This window comes from Lissotriton vulgaris, chromosome 7 (assembly GCF_964263255.1).
Source record: "Lissotriton vulgaris chromosome 7, aLisVul1.2, whole genome shotgun sequence".
In the NCBI taxonomy this organism is placed as follows: domain Eukaryota; kingdom Metazoa; phylum Chordata; class Amphibia; order Caudata; family Salamandridae; genus Lissotriton; species Lissotriton vulgaris.
In genome coordinates this window covers 1,435,368,269-1,435,389,430 of record NC_141695.1, presented here as the reverse complement: position 1 = coordinate 1,435,389,430, position 21,162 = coordinate 1,435,368,269, and the positions used below count along the sequence as shown (strand labels likewise).

Below are 21,162 nucleotides of genomic sequence, written 5' to 3'. Positions count from 1 at the left end.
TCATTTCTATGACTTGTAAGGAAGGAAGATGACGTCCCTAGGCAGTCAACTTTCTCATTTTGAGGAATATAATATCATGGCGCTCTCTGTTCTTTCCGCTTCTAGCTGGATGTCCAGGAGATTCACTACCCCCTGCTGTGTTCTCCCCGCTCTTTTCCATTTATATCCCCCCTTTGCTAGTTCTTCGGAAAATCAACTCTGCCGATGAAAGCGACGCTGATCAAACTGAGACCAGTGGCTGACCTTCGGAAGAGACCGCTAGTCTTTTTCTGCCAGCGGGAATGGCCTGATCTTCAGAAGGCCCCACTTAGCAGAAGGAGAAGCTGCCTGGCACCAGCAGAGAAGCAGTACCACCAAAAAAAGACATCAAAAGTAAGGTCAGAAGCAAAACCGGAACAAGATAATGAGAGACACATTCAATTCTCAGAATCCCTCTGCACCAATGTGGAAAAACGTACTTTTCGAAGGTGGGAAATCTATTTATGCCTGGCCAGTTTACATTAAATGGATCTTCCTATACCAGGTAAAAAAATAAAAAATATATTAATAATTTGGTGGAAGAAATAAAGTGAGATAAAAGATCACAATCTATAGATAAAAGAGTGAAGGAATTTGCACATTAGGCGTATTAGCACTTTAGCATATCTTGAAATCATAGATCCAGCCGAAAATATTTAGAATATAGGTGAGTGACTAAATAGCATGTGTTACTCTTGTAGGGGAAGGATTATAAATTGGATTTACATCAGGGAAACGCATGTACAGAATCCTCTATGACAAATCGGATGGATGCATTTTTATCAAAATAGAACATTGCACTTGCATTTGGTAAATGAAATAACTTGTTTTAAAGAATACAGTGACACAGTGGTAGACGGATAGACAAGGAATGGAAACCATGGTGTGATCTTATGGAAATATTGTTTTACGAAGTGTGTACTGACCTTTATTGTAAGTTTTAATTATTGAAATTATCTGTTTTTTAAATGCTTGTATTTTTTATTGTTATCATATGATTTATACAATAAAGTATTTTTACTACTACTACTAGCAGGTACCAGGTAAGCGGATCTTGTACCAGCCGCACACGGAGACAACTGAACACGACAAACACAACCTGCACGTGGAAGTCACGTGGTCACAAAGATAAAGCTTACCCAAGGTTGGGTAGGCCATGACTTCATTTAATACACACTAACACAACTATCAAAAAAATATAAATAGTTGTTTATGTAATATCATAAAACGCAAAACCAGCCGCGGTCGGTAGTAGGAGTAACTGCAGGGCGGTGACGTGGGGAGGGGGAGGGGCAGGGTGGGTGGTAGTAATCTATGGATTAGGAGCTTTACAAGTAAGTAAACATATAAATAAAAACAAATTTTGTTGCGCCGACTGCATCACATTTAGGGATGCAGTGCACGCAACAAAATTCGTTTTATTCATTTAAATGTTTACTTAACTGTAAAGCTCCGTAATCCATAGATTACTACCCCCCACCCTGCCCCTCCCCACGTCACTGCCGTGCAGTTACTCCTACTACCGACCGCGGCTGCGCAAAACTAACACTAAATGTGACAGTACACCAAATGTATGCATCAGTACGGCATACTCACAGTAGAAAACCGAATCTTTATAACAGCCATTATGAAAGAACGCCTACAATCCTGTGGGAGAGCTCCCCCAGGATGATGTGGGTGCAGAGGCCACAGGGTGAAAGGCCACGGCCTCGCTGGGATGTCATGGTCAGAGGCATCGTTAGGAGGACTGTGTGTGGCACTTTACCTATGGTAAAACCCCAAACTCAAGAGCACTGGCAGAGGAGGGTGTAAAGCAGGATCTTCGAAATACCTCTGGAGTTGTAGGGTGCTGGCAAACAAAATGGCTGCCATTGGCCCTAAATGAGTCTAAGACCGGTGGGCCTCAATAGCTTTATGTAAAGGATCAGCTGACATGAATCCTCAAGGTGTAACTGATGTAAAAACAAGTGACATCAGGGCTTTAAGTACGCCGGGTCTCACCGGTGCTGAGCACTGGCAGTTTTTTTAAAGGGGGCCTCGAAACAGGTCTCTATCGGGCTCTGATTTCTGCCCTGGCACAGGCGGTCTGCTCTTTTCAGGCCTGCAGTGACCGCAAGTACATCGATGTGCACGTGCTCACACTGCTCACTTCTCACTAGTGGAGAAGTTACGGCATGACATCATGCCAGGTGAGCCTTGTAGGAGAAGGTAAATCCTTTAAAGAGAATAATTTTCTCTCCGGATTTCCCTTCTCTTTTTGAAACTCAGGAGCAGCAACATTGAGGTGGTGTCACCAGGGCTTTAAGTGGAAGCTTTTCCAATATTATATACAAACCATAGTTGCAGCTTATTTATCGTATGCAACTAACAATCATTGACAAAGCCGAGAGTCCTGACTTGTTCTAGGTATGATGTTGCTTGTTGTATCATATATCTGGATGCAATGACAGAAACAGCCAAATACAAGTCGAGCGGCACACTATGCTAAGCATAGATTTTTATGCTTACATCTTTTTAAGCCACACCCTTAATTGATTGGCCACGCCTCTTTGAGAGATCCCCCAGTTTTTTCATCCCACTTAACGCCCTGAGTGACATGCTCTGCATCGATGTCGCATACTTTTAACGTGGCTCAAACAAAATGCATAAAACTGGAAAAAAAGTTGTCATGACATAGGTGGGCCATGGTTAGAATGATGAGAAAACATTTAAGAAGAAATACAATTTTTTAACAGTTATTCCCTAGCTCCGAAATATAAGATGGGTTGGTCCATATTGGTGGATTTTTTATTTTGTAATGAAGTATATGTGCGAACCAAATTTTCTCAGAAGCTGCCAGAATGCAGATAGGGAATGTAAACAACTTTTCCTAGAAGAGTGCTTCTGTTGCGCATTCTGACGGTAAACACTTGAACGAACATGACACTATCCATGAAGATACCATAGCCCTGATTGTTCCCTAGTTATATGAGTCAATAGACAGTATAGCACAAACAAGCATACAAATATTTCACTCAATACTTCTCCAAACAGTAGCACAAAAATGGTGGCTGTCAACTCATTAAAATACCTTGAGTGGCAGAAGTGATATCATGCACCCTTTGACCATAATGACATCACTGAGTTGACCCTATGTCCTAAAATGCGCCCTTCATTCGGCTTCTGTCTGCTTCTGAAGGGTTAAGGAAATTGAAATTGCAAACACGAAACTCCATAAAATAAACAGTTATATTAAAAGCTGGAGTACTTTCTGCTCCTTTCCCTGCTTTTTAGGTCCTTGAGGTCAGGCATAGCAAGGTTCAAAGGAGGCAAAGAGCAAGGCCAGAAGAACAACTGTCACTTCGAATTGATGTCCACTCACAAAATTCATTTAGAGCCCGTTAAATTAACCTTTGAGGAGACAGATGTGGGATTTGAAGAGATATCAACATAAAGCCTGGGCTGTGAACTCCGCTCTGTTTGTGGAGTTTGCAGAGCTTTTCATACTCCGCGGAGCTGGCGGAGTTCCGAAAAACTCTGCTTCGCATAGTGGAGCAGAGTTTTTTCCTTGCTCGTGCACACCAAAGGTAAGTTGGTGAGTACAAGCTCCAACGCGAGACCACTTCTCAGCGAGATTTCTCAACACGGGCGGTCGCTGATGGTCGCTACTGCTCGCTTTGAGAAATCTTCCGTTCGTGTTGAGGAAGCTGCTTTTTGAGAAGAACTTCTACTCGGGTGGAAGAAAAAAGCAGCAACCTCTTGCACTGTGCGAGATGCCGTTCGCGCTGATTTTACAGCACTGGACAAACATCAAGCACTAAAAATCAGTGTGAACGGTGCCAGATAACACACTATGCCGTTCGTGGAACTCTGCGTATCTTGGCAGAGTTTTTTTGTCACTTCGCAGAGTTCCACTTAGCAGAACTCCACAAACTCTGCCCAGGCTTAATTAACATCTGGTATCGTACTGCAGTGGTCCAACATGAACTGAGACTGCGTTAAGAGCCTTTCACCACTAACCACATGGGTCTCAATCGTAGCCAAGGAGTACTTTGTGAACTGAGTCTTTTGAGATACTATTTACTGCTTCGCTACAAAGAACCTTCTTTTGACTGTGACCTGATCAAAGAGGGCCATCAGGAGGAAGCTGCCACCCTCTTGGACAGGATGCCCTTACGAACTCACACTGTATCATAAAGACTGGTTCATTTTCTGGATTAGTTTGCGCCCCCGAAGTAGCTGGACAGGGGCGGCTTGTCTCATGGCGGCCCTGGGCAGGGAGCCTAGGTAGGGGGCCCCCGGAAGAATGCAGGTGCGGAGGCCAGTGAAGAGGAGGGGGTCAGAGTGTTAGGAAGTGGAACAGAGCCAAATCCCAGCCAGGGGTCGCCACGCAAATATGTATCCATCCTCAGAGGAATATTATATTAAGGATATATATTGGCGTGGCGGCCCCTGGGGTTTGGCGGCCCTGTGCAGGTGTACAGCTTGCTCACGCCTAAGGCCGCCCCTGAGCTGGAGGTACTGACCATTGTTGAAGAGGTGTGCTGTGCAATCTTGGAAGGATGTTTGAAGGATGCTCATAAATGAAATTTCATCTTTTCATATCTGTGTGGGATATATATAGAAATACTTTATGACTTACCAATAATGCATGTGGAGAGGGGCAATAACTCACAATGTTATAACTCTCAGCGAATATCCCAACGTGGTTTATGTCATGCTGTTTTGTCATAGAGGAATCTTACAGAAAGGGGTATTTAAGAAGAATCAGAACACAAGGAGTTAAATGTGTGATGTGATATACTAGGTAGTTAAACATCCCTTGTGGCCCAGTGATGTTCCTTGGTAACGTCACTGGAACATGGAATGTCTGAGGCAGGAAACAATAATCTCTCAAATTGGTAAGGCTGCATTGTGATAATGGTATGGAATTCGACCACAGCAGGCTCTTACTTCGGCATCATAGAGAAATACATTGAAAAACCTTTGGTATGGGGGCGTCACGAATATTTTAATCAGGACAAAAAAGTAACACCACTTCTTTAAAAAAAGAAAATACAGAAATCCCCTAGAAAACATTCACTTGCAAGTGTCATTGTGGTCATGATCCAAATCATTGAAAGTAGGTCATTATAATTAGCAACATAAACCAAATCCACTGCTCTTGACTTCATTGGTGACTTTACATATGATATCAGAAACAATGTCATGCATTACATGTGAACATACGTGATGAGGCCAGAATGCTGTTCCAGATCAGCCAAGAGGTGTCTTTGTGAAGTTTAAATGGAAACCAAAGTCTACACCGAGTCTTTCACTGAGATCTGGCAAACATATGCAATGCCCTGTAGATATATCTGTCTACGAGGCATTACTGGTATGTAACTGCGCATGTCCGCCCTTCTTTATGCACAGAGAGACTGACAGACCACACACACTTTATGAGACACACATTCCTGGGAATTTCATAAATGTTCGAGTAGAAATGTACTTTCCAGCTTTTCACAGTTCAGTCTCCTAGCAACAAATCCAATACAAATGTTCAATTTCAGGTCATAAATATAAAAACAACTTTAAAAAAAATCACTTGAAGGAAGCCCAGAAACTTGAATAACCAAAACACAAATATCTTAAAGTGTCTCAACAAAATTCCTTCCAGATAATGAAAAGGCACTACTATCAGTCAAAAATATTGTATGGACTTGTTCCCTAGAAAGGGTTTTAACACCTTACAACAATAATGCTTAAAGTTTTGACTTCGGTGAACCCTCACATAATAATGAATGGAATCCAGAGGCCCCCACATAATCATTATTCAAATCCTGGGACCCCTACTAAGCCATTATAGGACGCTGAGGGCTGCAGCTTTAAAGCAATTTCGATCACTTGAACCTCAAAACAATACACAAAAATACAGAAGCAAGCATTCATCGAATACATGAATGATGAAATATTTCATTTATACCCCAAACAAATATTTTAAAACCAAATTTAAATTTTCAAGGGAAATTGTGAATGTTCTAAATTTAACTGAGGCCACCTATCATCCATGCTATGTTTGTTTTGATGCATGCACTGCTCACGCAAATCAATCCTAGGACAGCAGATTAATATTTAGCCTCCAATTTCAAATTCAAATTTACAGACAATTTTTTATTTTTCAATTTTGCTTCTTTATTTATAAAACGTTATTAATCTGTTAATAGTATTTAATTTTCTAAGCAGACGCAGAGCCCCTGAGTAGGAGTTGCAACCCCCACGGGTCCCAGGACCATAGGTTTGATACTGCTGCCTTACAACATATAGTGATAGGGCTGGCAAAGTGATCTCTTCCTTATAATTCACATTATGGTCGTAAGAAAGACGTTCACTTTACAATACCAGTCCAGAACGAAACCCCGCCTTGAAATACAGACTGTAAGGTCTACAGTTTAGCCATCTCCCCCTACACAGTACTTGTATATCTACTATAGGCTTAGATGCAAGCAATAAACATGGGCCCCTGCCTCTTGACTGGGTAGAAAAAGAGAAGGATAATTAGTGGTAATGGGCCCTTGCCCCTTTGGCATAATGCTGCTGCACCTGCTGCACCAATGACATCTCCCCCCACCCGAAAATAAATCATATTTAGAACAGGAGCAGACTCTTTGAATTAAGGCTTTGATTCACTCCATCTGTAGTGCAATGCGCCCAAAAATGTCCCTTGACATACTACCTAATCATACATCGGGGCAACCAACATTACCCGGAAGTGGATCTAAAAATTAAAATGGGGCTTCGTCGTGGAATCTACCCTAACCCCCCCCCCCCCACACACACATTCCTCACTCAAGGGAGCAAACCATTATGGGAACATTGTAGCCAAAAGAGGTCCTTCAAAAAGTGTGTCAATAATATGGTTTTCAATAATACATTAAAAATACATCAATTTCAAATATTTAATGCCCAGAAGCAGGGCCTCGGAGCCATCTGCCAGTGGTGGCTTTCATTGAATAACGCAGTTTCCCAAATTGAGCTTCCCTAGAAAAGATATTAGGAAATATGTAGTAAAGGAATCTTCTTGCAGGGGTGTTAATGTCCCTCAACAGAAAACTTTGCAATGTGCTGGCTTTTTATTCTGAAGTGATTCAAATAACGCTACAGTTTCATTCTTCTGTGTTAACATTACCAACACAATTTGCGTACTTTATTTCAGATTCCCAGTTGTTTCAAACCTGCAAATCAAGCATGCTAGATTATAGTCACCTACTACAGCTTTCACAACTATTTTAAAAGCCAAATCCTTTAGAATGTTCTAAAGACAACCCGCCATTGAAATACCCTTATACTGATTATAAACTAAAACACTGTAAGCATACTAATGCCACCATAAGGCTACTGTGGAGCAAATTCTCTTGATGTATCTGCTATCATGAGAAGTGCATCACAGTTGGACGTGTGATGCTCCTACAATATAGCTCGAGTTCTATCAATATTTGCTATCAATCCTAAATTCAGGCCTGTATTTATCATGACACATGGAACATTCAATGATGCTGGGCAGATCTGCAACATTGGTCCAGGTGGGCTAGACCTATAGACGATTTAGACAACAACCCCCAACTTTGTCATAAATTCTCATTTAGGCTCCAAAGTATGTAAATAAATTCTTTGTGGATATCCTGAATCTCCGGCATGCATCCTAAACTCAAGTAACTACATTAGACTAACTAGGTTATCTATTATGTAATCTGTATAGAGGCAACAAAAACTATATATATATACGGTTACTTGTTCTCATTTCATGATTCGTATAACAAGTTATATTCATTACTATCAGCAAATGCTTACGCATGTTGCACATTTTGGTGTTCTGACTATGATTATCACCCTCCAGTTTGGATGGTGTGTTAGATATTGCAGATTAGATTGTGCTGTTGTGTACTCCTTGCGATTCTATTTGTAAAAACAGATAGGTTTTTACTTTGTGATTCAATTGTGTTCTCTGGTTTACAGCCCTGAAGAAGCTCTTTGATTTTGGGACGAAACGCATTGGCTATCCTTTTGTTTTAATGACCAAGAATGTAAATTGGAATAAATAATATCCCTACCAGGTCTCAATCTTCTGGAGTTCTCCTTGAATTATTGGACTCTCTGAATGACAAGAAGAAACAGCATCTATCTTGTTTTTAATAGCTGCTTCGGGATGCCTGTGTTGAAGTGCCCTGACTGCTTCCTGGGGCAGAGGGGCAGATACTCTTAGTAGAGCTGATATCACCTACTAGCTAGAGTACTCTGGCTCGTGAAATAACAGCTAAGGAGCATTAACCTGCTCCGCACGACATCCATGACGCATTGGGGAAAGAGTGTTGCAGGCTTGTCACTTTGTGTGCGACCCATCTGTTGAGACACGGTATACACTCCTCTCCGCTGGAGAAGATAGAAAAGTTGTCTAAGCCAGTGGTCTGGTCCTAGGTGCTGTTTGGAATTTGACCACAAAAACTATAGCAGAAAGACACCACCTCGACAGGAACTGCTCAGTTCTGAGTAGTAACAAAGAACATTAAACTGTGAAAAGTAATGTCAGAGAATACTATGGAAATATCAGTAAAAAGACTTCCATACACTACAGCTACCAAGATGCACCTGAGAGAACTGTTGCAGCGGGCCTGCCAATAGATGTGTGGCCCAACTGCTGAATTGTGAGGTGTTCTCCTCCCCACTGGGGGAGCCTTTAAAGTTTGTATGAGCCGAAGGTCTGCACCCGAGCAACTTTGGCACCCCTGCCAAGTTTCTCGGGTCCATATCTGATGTGCTGCTCAAGTTCCAGGTTTTTGTCTTTGAATTCTGAGACTTGTAGTCTTGTTTATTCCTTTATAACAGGGGACTACAAGTTCCAGAATTCAAAGAGGAAACGTTGGCCTGCATCAATCAATTCATCACGCATGGATCTGGGAAACGTGCCAGGCATGCTCCGGGTGTTAGACTATGGAAAAGAAAGAGGGAAGCATGACATCCACAGATGCTACTCGCATCCGGCGGGTACCAAAAGTGTGATACCCCCTCGTGTCAAGGAACATGCATAACATGCAGCACTGGAACCTATCATCATATACAATGAAAGAATGTGAGCAAACTGGCGGCTCTGCACTACATCTACCATGATGCATCTGGAGAGAACACTCCTGCAGAGTTGATATTAAGTATTGACACCTTTATTGGCAGCCCAGCTCCCCACTGGTTCTCTCAAACCGCACAGGAGCAGTCAAGCCTGCTAGCTTAAAAGGCAACTCGTGAATGCCTCCAGTTTGAAGCACTTGTGTTGTGCTGATCTGGACAGCGTACAAGGTGCATCAGTCGCTCGTCACTACCACTGCAATGCAAAAAGGGAAGACTTGTTTCGATCAAAACACAGATGCTCTGCGTATGTCTTCCATGAGCCAGCCATGAAATAAACAAAGCTCCTGACATTCAGAAAAGCCTTTGACAAGCTTGTTATTGTTCGCGGCGTGTCTGCGCCCGACCTGACAGCTGATCAGCAGCAAGGGCTGGATTACAAACGTTTAGTGACTGACTATGTGATAATATTTGCATTTGGGGCAGGATTCCTCTGATTTCAGTCTAGCAATGTAAGACTCCAGGTTGCATAGGTTCAAATGTGCCCTGACGTTTGCACCACGGGATATGGTGAAATCCGGGGTATGCACCGAGTGACCGGTGCAAATATATTTCTGTTTGCATCAGTCTTTTAGTCCAAATGTCTGGGCAAGAATGCAGTGCAATGTCATAAACGGGACATGAAAATGTCAGTGCGAAATTGCACCGCTGCAAACCACGTAATCCCGCTCGATTTACCCGGCGCCATAACGCGCGCTTTGCAAATGTTATCAGTCCGTCGCTCACTCAGGAAGTCTCTGGCACTGAGTGATTGACGGCCCGCGCGCTGCTTCCTGTGCAGTCGCGGAGCGTTCGCTTGATTACTCCTGAGCGGCCACTCGCTGCGCTGGAGCAGTCTTCACTATCCACGTGAAAAACGAAGCGCTTGATGCACCGTTCCCGCCTTTAGGGGCTATCGGAGTGCGGGACACCGAATAGCGCCGCGGCCTGCGTTTGAAATATAAACGCTAGGTGCAGGAACTCTCAGGATGAGACGAAGCTGGTAGCATAGCTGCCTGGCATCCGCCGGGGCGTGAAATATTAAAGGCGTGCAGCGCCTCTCACACATTCAGGCGCTAACAGAGTGAGTAGCGCCGAGTAACACCGCGGGCGGATACCAGCAGGCACTTACAATATGAAGCGCCCAGTATTCAGGATTTGACAGAGTGAGCAGCAAAGCGCTGCGGTGTCTTGCTGTCGCCAGATGGGACTTGAAATATAAAGCGCTTGGTTCCGTTTCCTTAATTCAGGAGCTACTAGAGTGAGCGCCAATGCGTGGCAATGCTGCCTGACACGGACTGGGCGTGAATGGGTCTCTGGGGCTGCTGCCGCCCATGGAGATCTGAGCTCGGAGACGCACTCGGAGCCCTTACAGAGCACTGAAGCGCTTTACAGAGAGGTGCGAGCGAGGGGCAAAGAGTGGATCCTCCCCGCCCCTACGTTGCAAGGGCCTCTCTGCAAAGACCTCCAGCCAGGCCAAGGCCATGTTTTGATCTCGGAGGTGGCCGGCGCAATCTAAAATGCCTGGGCCCCCTCAATAAACGTCGTGGGCGGGGCCTCGTGATGCGAGAGGGGATTTATGGATGGGGTGAATGAATGGGAAGAACCCCAATGGGTTAAGGAATGAAGGTTGGGAAGAGAAAGGCAGTAAAGAAGATGTAGGGGAGAGGGGAGACGGATGGACTGGAAGGGAAGAACGGAAGATGTGAGTCGAGAGAGGCAAGAAATGCAGAGAAGGGGAGAGGGGTGGTAGGAGGAATGGAGGACCGATCGGGACTGGGCAGAGAGAGGTCATGTGTAAGGGGAATGTAAGTAAGAGGGAAGTGTGTCAAAGCGGCATAGAAGTGAATTCAGTGCTAGGGCGACCAAGTAGCATGGGGAGATTTATTTCGTACAGGGAGGGAGGGAGACAGGTGAGGCACATAAAAGAACATAAAGAGAAGTCGATAAAGATAATTTAAAAAGGTAGAGACAGAAAAAAAGAGAAAGAAAGCGGAACAAAATGATAAATGACAGGAAGGGAAGATTTGAAATCAGGAGAAATGAGAGAGGAGAAAATGAGACGGGCAGATAAAATAGAAAAATATAAGGGAAGAAAAGTGAAACAGGGGGGGGGGGGGGGGGGGGTAACCGGAGAGCACGAAATGCAGCGCGGAAGCCAAGAAAGAGAGGTGGAAACAAAGAAAGACACAAACAACAGAAGGAAGAGATGGGGGGAGAAGAGAGAGCTGAAAAGGGAAGAGAGGCGAAAAGGTCTCAAAATGAGGAAAGGGAAAGGCGCTGCAAGAGAATGTCAGAAAGTTCAGCGAAGTTAGAGATGTGGAGGGAAAGACAGGGGAAGAAAGATGAATACATTAACACATAAGTACGGGACTAAAGGAGAAGTAACTGGAAAAGAACGAGGAAGTGTGAAAAGACGGATGTCGAAAAGGAAAGACTGAGTTAAATTTAATCACATGTGATAGAGAAATGTGAAAGTGGAGAAAAGTGCAGGATAATGATATTGGGATAAAATGAAGTGAAACGAATAAAGAACAGAAAATGGTGACATGCAGAGAATAGAGAGGGAAAGAAAGTCGAAAGCGAAGGAAAGTGACCCGTCAAAGTAAAGAATATGTGAAAGTTGAGAGAGAAGAGTGGAAGAGGGGGTAAGGGGCTAAGACACGGTTTAAAGTGGGGATTTACTTTAATATAAGGTAGAGTCAGTAGAATACGAAGAATGGGATGAGTGTGAGGGAAAGTAATATGAAGATAAAGGCGAGGAGACGAGGAGAAAGAGATGGACGATAGCGGGGAAAGGACGAGGAAGCAGAAAGTGAAAGACGTGAATTGAGAGAAGGGGAGGTGCGAGGGGAAGTTACGGAAAGAGTAGAGAGAGAAAGAACAGAATGCAGAGCACGAGGTTTGGCGGAAAGAGGATGGGCATCGGAAGAGAAAGCGCAGACAGGGGTAGAGAGGGAAAAAAGAAAAGAAGGGAATGGGGAGGAAATGAAAAATGGAAATAATATACGCAGATTATTAAAAGGGCATAGAAAGAACGCAACCACAGAGTCGGCGGGAAAGGGTGCTCGGGCGAGGGAGACAGCGAACAACAAAGGGGCACCAAGGAGGGGGGGGGGGGTTGAAGTGAAGGTGAGTGAGGAGAGACCGGAGATTCGCGTTTGCTGGGTGCGCAGCAAGGCACAGCAATCTCCTTCTGCAGGACACGGAGCTCTCGGTGAGGGCTGCGTTAGTTTAAAAGGCACGTGGCGGTGGGGTGTGGGGGGGGGGGGGGGGTGACTCGCAACCCCCACACCTGCTGGATGAGGTACCCTGATGTTAGACTGGCACCTGTGCTGAGACGCGCCCCAGAAATAAGAGGTAGCAAAATTGTGTTTATGGAGGTGCCGGGGTTTTTGGGGGGTGGCGCGGAGTGAGGGTGGGGGGGAGGCTGTCTACCCCTTTAGCGTCAAAGACCCCTCGTCCCCGGGGCCACAAGGAGGGGCGTGAAGAAGAGACAACGGAGGTTTTCATACACCGCAGATTCCAAACCCAATTACCAGTTGGGTACCTTAGTATGTTGGATGCCTCAGTGCTGGGGAGAAGCATAGCCGGGCGAGAAATGGCTGAATGTGAAGGAGAATAAGTAGGGATTGAAGGACGGACAAATCAGACGTTCTAAAAGTTAGATTTTATGTTATGCTACGCTATGCTGTGCTTTGTTGTGTTATGTTGTGGTGTGCTGTGTCGTCACGCTATGCTGTGTTATGTTATGCTACGCAACGTTACGGTATGCTATGTTATGATATGTTCTGTTACGCCACGTCATGTTATGTGACGTCATGTCCATCTGGGCAGCCCATTTGTAAAGGTCTCGTAGCCTGTGGTTAGAGAAGGGGCGAGAGAGTTCCATGGGGAGCGGTTTGAGGGTTGGGGAGAGGAGGGGAAGACGGCGATTGAAGTCCGGCCCGGGTGGTAGGGTGGCAAGAATGTAGAAAAGCGGAGCTGGGGGGAAGGGTTCCCGGAAATGGAGAGAGCGCGAGGCCGAAGTCTGTGGACTGCAGCGGGGATTGAAGAACGGGGCATAGGGGCGGGTGGTAAGACTGGGGCGGGGGGGGGGGCTGGCTAGGGAGAGGGGCAGTGGGTGCAATGGGTGGCTGGGGTCCTGGAGGAGGATGTGGCCTGGCCCCAGGGGTGAGGCTGAAGGAGGATGCGGAGGGGGGGGCGACTAGAATGAATGTGTGGGTGAGACGTGTAATAAGATCTGGGGGCAAAGGGGGGGGAGGGGGAGAGACGAAATGGAATATGATGCCAAGGTTAGAGGTAGGAATGATACAGGGCAGCGTGGAGGGAAGGGATGAGGGAACGGAGGCGAGAATGGTAAACGAGAACAGAGAGAGTGGGGGGTGTTGAGGGCAGGCAGCACAGCCTGTGGTGAGAGGTGGCGCGGAGGAGAGTGAGGAGTGGACGGATGGAAGAGCGGCGCGGAAGGGTGTTGTGGCATGAAGAGGAAAGGATGAATGGAAGAGAAGTGGGGAAGGGTGTTGGGGCATGAAGAAGAAAGGATGAATGGAAGAGAGGTGGGGAAGGGTGTTGGGGCATGAAGAAGAAAGGATGAATGGAAGAGAGGTGGGGAAGGGTGTTGGGGCATGAAGAAGAAAGGATGAATGGAAGAGAGGTGGGGAAGGGTGTTGGGGCATGAAGAAGAAAGGATGAATTGAAGAGAGGTGGGGAAGGGTGTTGGGGCATGAAGAAGAAAGGATGAATGGAAGAGAGGTGGGGAAGGGTGTTGGGGCATGAAGAAGAAAGGATGAATGGAAGAGAGGTGGGGAAGGGTGTTGGGGCATGAAGAAGAAAGGATGAATGGAAGAGAGGTGGGGAAGGGTGTTGGGGCATGAAGAAGAAAGGATGAATTGAAGAGAGGTGGGGAAGGGTGTTGGGGCATGAAGAAGAAGGGTGCAGAAACAGATTAAATGATGAGTAGAGGGCTCGGACGAGGGAGCAGGTTGTACGAATGAACAGATGGATGAATGAAGAGAAGGTGCAATGGATGAGTACTGTATGGGAAAGATGAAGGAAGGAATGAGTATGGCAGAGAGTGCTGGGTGTTCAGATGGAAGGATGGACTGACGGACAAGGGCACAGGGAGGGGGTGGGGTGAAGGGTGGGTGATTGAGCATGGAGTGGGTGGAGGGAGCGCTGGGGGTACCCGGGTGTGTGGGTGGAGAGGATGGTGAAAGGATGAGTGGGTGGAAAGTGATGAGGCTACAAGGTGAAGCAGAGACTGGGATGAGGGTAGAAGGTGCTGTAGGTGGAGTTAGCGAGGAATGATGTATGGAGTATGGGGTGCAGCTACAAGGAGGAGTAGAGTGGGGGACAGGAGTAGGTGGACGGATGTGAGAGTAGAAGGAATAGACGGAGTAATGAGGTGCCTTCAGCGGGACTGGGTGGAGAAGTGTGGGGTCAGCACAGGGGAGAAGCCTTGGAGGAGAGGGGGGGGCTGGTGTGGGGAAGGGTGGACATGACAGAGAGACTACGGAGAGGAGTACAGTGGTGACTGCTAAGGCCATCAGGAGAGAGTGTCATGAACGAAAGAGAGAGGGTGAGGGGAGAGTAAGGGATGGGAGAAGGAATGTGAGAGTGCTACTGTGGTGAAGGGACGGACAGAGCTCTGTCTCGGGGTCTGCACCCCTCCTTACTGTCACTGTGCCGCCGACAGCTTCACCCACCACCACCTGCCCCTCTCCACCGCAGGGACCTCCTTGGCCAACCAAAGCCCCTTTCCCACACCCTACCTCTGCCCACACCCACCCCCTGCACGTCTCATGCCCACAGCCAGACCCTTCCCCACACGTCTAGTCCCCAACTGACAGCCAGGACTGAAGTCAAGCCCCCTCCGCACACCCTACCTCTGCCAGCACCCCCCACCGCACCCAGCCCCCTTTCCACACCCATCCCTTCCCAGGCCCCTGGCCCGAGACAGACCGTTCACCACATGTCCGCTGGCAGGATGCCCAACCCGTCAGCCCCCAGACGTCAACTGTCAACAGGTCACTCAAGCCCCTTCTCCACACCCTAGCCCCCCTGTGTCTCTTGGCCTAGTGCCGTCCACACTCATCCTCTGCGTGTTCCCTGGGCGCAGCCAGACCCCTCCCCACACGTCCACTGTCAGGATCCCCCGACCTCACCTGACAGCAGGCAGTCCACCCAGCGCCCTCCCACCCCAGACCCGCAGAGCCCAAGCCCCCCCCCCCCCCCTCTCCGGCCTCTCCATCCGGGCTGCACTCACCATTGGCCGAAATCTGGTTGTCCCACTGGGGGTGCCCACCCTGCCTGGAGGAGACACTGAGCTGGATGTAAAGTCCAAGGTAGTGTAGGATCCCCAGCGTCACTCCGAAGGCTCCCATCTTGCTCCCCGGTGTCTGAGCTGTCTCACATCGGGCGGCAGAGAAGTGAGTGCAGGTGGGGGTGGAACCAGAGCCGGGGTCCCCAGAGCAGCCTGCGGCTGAGAGCTGCCTGCCAGGAGCTGCTACGAGCCGCTCACTCGCGCTCCCACACTGCCGCTGCCGCCGCTGCACTCCTTCCCATCGGCGGAAGCATCCCTCTGCCTGCCAGTGAAGCGTCCCACATCCCCGCTAGGCGGAGGGATCTGACTGAGTGATTTATCATCAAAGTTTCCAGGGCTGTACATTTTTTAAAGCCATAATGGCAACTTTGCAGCTGGCGCGTTTTTTTGTGTGTGAATAAAGGTGGATCGGGTGGGTGTCCCGGGAGTCCGGAAGACTTGCCAGACCTTTCATTTTTTAATAATAATAATAGTAGCAGGTGCTGATGATACTAATTCATAGCACCTCAAACCGTAACTACCATCTCCCACTGCCACGGGTAGTCTGACGTGTTTGTGGTAGTGGGATTCTACTTTATACGTTTTCACACCAGAGGTTATGTAACATGTCTACCCCGTGTATGCAAGCTGCAAACCTCATTAAGTATTCCTGTCCCAGATGTAGAGCGCCGTTGGCATCCTTTTCTGCCCATCTTCTTGTCTCGCCCACCAGGGGTTAAGTAAGGTCTCCACCATATTACCTGCATTTTTACACACAGGTCTGTGCAGCAGGTGCATTAACCCTGTAACCAGGGCTTTAACTGGGATGAAAAAACTGGGGGGGGTCTCTCAAAGGGGCGTGACCGGTGTAATTAACGGTGTGGCTTAAACACGTAAGCTAAAGATCTGTGCTTAGCATAGTGTACCGCCCCACTTGTATTGCACCAGTGAGACCCGGCCCACTTAAAGCCCTGCATGCAGGGCCGGACTGGGAACTAAAACCGGCTCTGGCAAAGTGCACGGCCGCCTCCCGAGCACTTTGCCAGGGTGTTGGGGGTGCCGCCGAGCTCTTCGCCACGGCCGGTTTTTGGACGATTTTGTTACAGGACCGATTTTGCAGTCCCTGTAACAAAATCGGCCCCCAGGGGCCCAAAACCCGCCCCACCTGTGCGGCGCACCGGGGGATTGACCGGTGCCCGCTACGGCCAATTCAGCCCTGCCTGCATGTGACCCATTGTGCAATGACTCAGCCAAGTGATCTGCGGCATACTTACAGTGAGCCTTGTTTATGACAAGTTTTGCGTAGGACAGCGCTGTGCTGCCCTTCGCCAAAGTGAAAGGGCAGGAATGCACGTTTTTAAGCAAAACAGTGCATTCCTGTCCTTTCTGCCTGCGATGGTGCCTTTTCGGAAACCTAGCGCCAACATAGGCACCCTTGCAGTCCAAGGGTGCCTATGTTGCAAGCAGGATTGTTTTTGTGCAGGAAAGGGCCCTTTCTTGCACAAAAGCTATCCGAAGAGGTGTTTTCCTCTTTCCATGTGTGCTGCAGGATACAGCACACATGGAAAGGGGAAAAACGAGGAGACATGATGTTTTTTCTCCTCATTACGGCTCACCTCGGGAGGGGTATGGATTGAGGTGAGTCATACGGATTTGTCCCTTCCTCGGGTTTAAATGTTTTTGTAAATCTGGACAGCATCAAGTTCCATGGGTGTTACATGGGAAAACACACTGCAATGCCCTTGGAACGCCTCCGCTGGTGAAGAGTAAGGCGACGCAGCAATTTGCACTGTGTCGCTTTACTCAGTCACGGTGGGTGGCTTTGTGTGGCCTCATAAATCTTTATGAGAGCCCTGCGTCACGCACGTACCACTTTATATAATGCAAATGTAATGCAGGGCTCTCATTATTAAGCCCCAAGTTTATGCCGCTGGTGCACCATCCCCCTGAGTTATAGCCCTAGGCAGTTCTTGAAATGGAAATATGAAAGTGCATGGACTCAACATCACAGAGTTACAGATTGCTACTGAGATGTGCCGGTACTCTCCCATTAAAAGTACCCCACCCTTGCTAAGATGTGCTGTCCCTTTATACAAAAAAGAATGCAGGTGTTCAATGCCTGTGGGTACCTCCCCACCTAAAGCATTGGTCCTGGGGTTCAAACATGTGGTCTCTGAGTGGCTACAGTTTTGTATTGCAGCCGGAGCCTTTACCCGGTAAGCTACCTAACCGTCCCCTACGTAAGAAGATAGAAGGGCACGAAACAGGCGAGGCGTGTGATGCCTTTTTTTTGTTGCCATTTGTTATCGTTATGGAACTCAATACTTGTCTGCAGTTTTCCTATCAATAAAGGGGATGACAAATCCCTTCGTCCTCGCGCGGGCGCTACGCGGTCTCCGCGTGCACAGAGACGACACGCGCTTTCGATTCACTTGCAAACCGCTCAAAGCAGCGTTGGGCAAGGTCTCTCAGGGGAGCAGCTTTCAGGCGCCACGCTCCACCACCACCCCTCTTGATAAATACATGGAGATATTGAAAGGTTAATCAGCACAGTCAACTGTCTCCTATAGAACACTAGAGAATGGTCCCACTAGACGTTAACACAAAGCTAACATGGTGGCCCTCACATATGTTCCTATTAATGGTAAAGAGTTGCACACCTTGGATATCACCATTGTACCACCCACCACTGATTATCTTCATTCCATTGCACATCAGTTGTAATTCCTACCACTGATTATCTCCATTCTACTGCATCTTACTGATTCTCACTGTTGTGCGGCCTATCACTGATTATCTTCATTCTATCATTCTATTGCACGTCAGCTGTACTTCCTACCACTGATTATTTCCATTCTACTAAACATCACTTATTCTCACCTTTTTATTCCCTACCACTGATTATCTCCATTCTACTGCGCATTACTGATTCTCACAGTTGTACGGCCTACCACTGATTATCTCCATTCTACTGCACATCACTGATTCTCACCTTTTTCCTGCCCACCACTGATAATCTCTATTCTTCTGTGCATTACTGATTTTCACCACTGTACTACCTACCACTGATTATCTCCATTCTCCTGTGCATTACAGATTCTCACCATTGTACTACCTACCACTGATTATCTCCATTCTACTGTGCATTACGGATTCTCACAGTTGTAGGGCCTATCACTGATTATCTCCAGTCTACTACACATCACTGATTCCCACCCTTGTACTACCTACCACTGGTTATCCCCATTCTACTTTGCATAATGGATTCTCACCATTGTATTACCTACCACAAATTAACTCCAGTCTACTGCACATCACTGATTCTCACCATAGTACGGTCTGCCACTGATTATCTTCCTTTGACTGTGCATTACTGATTCTCACTGCTGTATGGCATTGCCCACCATTGATTATCTCTATTCTACTGCACTTCACTGATTTTCACAATTGTACAGGCAACCACTGATTATCTCCATTTTACTGGACACCACTGATTATCTCCTTTCTGTTGCACATCACTGAATCTCACCATTTTACTGCCCGCTACTGATTATTTCTATTCTGAATCTCACCATTTTACTGTCCGCTACTGATTATTTCTATTCTACTGCGCATTATTGATTCTCACTGCTGTACTGCTTACTACTGATTATCTCCATTCTATTGCACATCAATGCATCTCACCATTGTACAGCCTGCTACTGATTATCTCCATTTTACTATGCATTACTGATTCTCATTGTTGTACTGCACACCATTGATTATCTCCATTCTATTGTGCATTACTGAGTCTCACCATTGTAATGCCCACAACTGATTATCTCCATTCTACTGAGTATTACTCATTCTCATCAGTGTATGGCCCACCACAGATTATCTCCATTCTACTGCACATTACTGATTCTCCTCATTTTACTGCCTGCCACTGATTTTGTCCATTCTATTGCGCATTACTCATTCTCATCAGTGTATGGCCTACCACTGATTATCTCCATTCTACTGCGTATTACTGATCTTCACCATTGTACTGCCCACCACTGATTATCTCCATTCTACTGCGCATTACTGATTCTCACTATTGTACTGCCCACCACTGATTATCTCCATCCTATTCCTCATTACTGATTCTCACCATTGTACTTCCCACCACTGATTATCTCCATTCTACTGTGCATCACAGAACCTCACCATTTTACTCCCAACCACTGATTATCTCAATTCTTTTGCGTAACACTGATTGTCACCATTGTGCTTTCCACCACTGATTAAGTCCATTCTATTGCACATTACTGGTTCTCTCCATTGTACTGCCCACAAGTGATTATCTTCATTCGATTGCATATCACTCTCTAGCGCCATGAAACCTCTGGGTGTCCGCGCGCTTAACAAATTCCGCATAGAATAGAATAGAATAGAATCACTGATTCGCACCATTGTACTGCCCACAAGTGATTATCTTCATTCGATTGCATATCACTGATTCGCACCATTGTACTGCCCACAAGTGATTATTTTCGTTCTGTTGTGCAATCACTATTCCAATTGTACTCAGGGCCAGCTTTAGAGCAGTGCGACAGGTGCAGTAGCATCCAACACTGAATGAGGTGGGGGGGAGGGTGAGTTCAGGGGCGCTATATTATGAAATAATATAGTGGTTTAAAAGCACCTGCTGCAGAGCTCCTTATATGTCCAGCAGTTGTCAGGCAACAATAAAGATGTCAAGATAACGGTGATGATTAATGTTCCTGCTGCAAAAAGATTGAATTTTTGTCTAGTGGCAGATTTGACTCATCATAATGTAGCGCAGATGGTTAATATGTCTGCTGCAAAGAACGTGTACCATGCAGATCCCAGAACTGTATTTATGTGGATAGCTCAGTAGGTTACTGTTTTTGTCACAGAGATTCTTTTGTTGCTTGCAGTTCATAAGTCACAATCCTAATTTTGCACGGTGACCTATGAACTACCATCAAAGAGCTGCATGCAAACTGCATAGTATAGATATAAACTTATGTTTTTCCCCAGTCTTTCATTATTTGAATGTTACTAAAAATAGGTTCCTTAGGGTAGAAATACATTCTTATTCGTAAAGCCAACCCTAACTACAGTGCATTGTCTTAAATCCAGATTTTGTGCTTTTGCAGACCAAACACTCTTAAAATATACTGCCTACTAGTATGGATGACCTGTGATTCCTAAACCTTGTAATCAGCATTGTCTCATGCATCATTTCCTAGAGACTGATCTCCACAAGTATGATTTATTGTCTCTGTATAGTCTATGTGTGATGTAAAGTGCTTTGACACCCTACACTAGTACGAATAGCTATATAAAACAAATAAAATGCATTTGCGAGAGGGTGGGCTATGGAGAATTGAAAGGCACTGTTGGATGGTGGTGGGGTAATTCATGGAGAAGGAGGTCATGGGGGCATGTGTCCAAAAAGATTGTCATGCCAGGCGCCACCAGTGCTAATGCGGGCCCTGATTGTACTGCACGTCCACTGATTATTCCATTCTAACCTGCACCGTTGTTATTACCATTATACTGCCCACAACTGATTATCTTGATTCTATTGTAGATCACAGATTATCACCATCGTATTACACAACTATTGATTGTTCCATTTTAATCCACATTTTGGTTATTACAATGGTACTGCCGACCACTGATTACCTCAGTTTTTTGCACACCTTGATTAACACTATCCCGCTGCACTCCACAGA

At 46.4% G+C, this 21,162-nt stretch overlaps 1 protein-coding gene across 1 annotated transcript in view; it reads right to left on the bottom strand.

Annotated features, from left to right (window-relative positions):
- The window catches only part of VSTM2L (V-set and transmembrane domain containing 2 like), a 374,939-nt gene extending 359,260 nt beyond the window's left edge, over window positions 1–15,679 (bottom strand). The window contains exon 1 of the mRNA XM_086932234.1: window positions 15,401–15,679. Within this exon, the coding sequence (XP_086788360.1) occupies window positions 15,401–15,518 (118 nt within the window). The 5' untranslated portion in view covers window positions 15,519–15,679. The remainder of the gene's footprint in view (window positions 1–15,400) is intronic.
- Window positions 15,680–21,162: the final 5,483 nt, after the last annotated feature.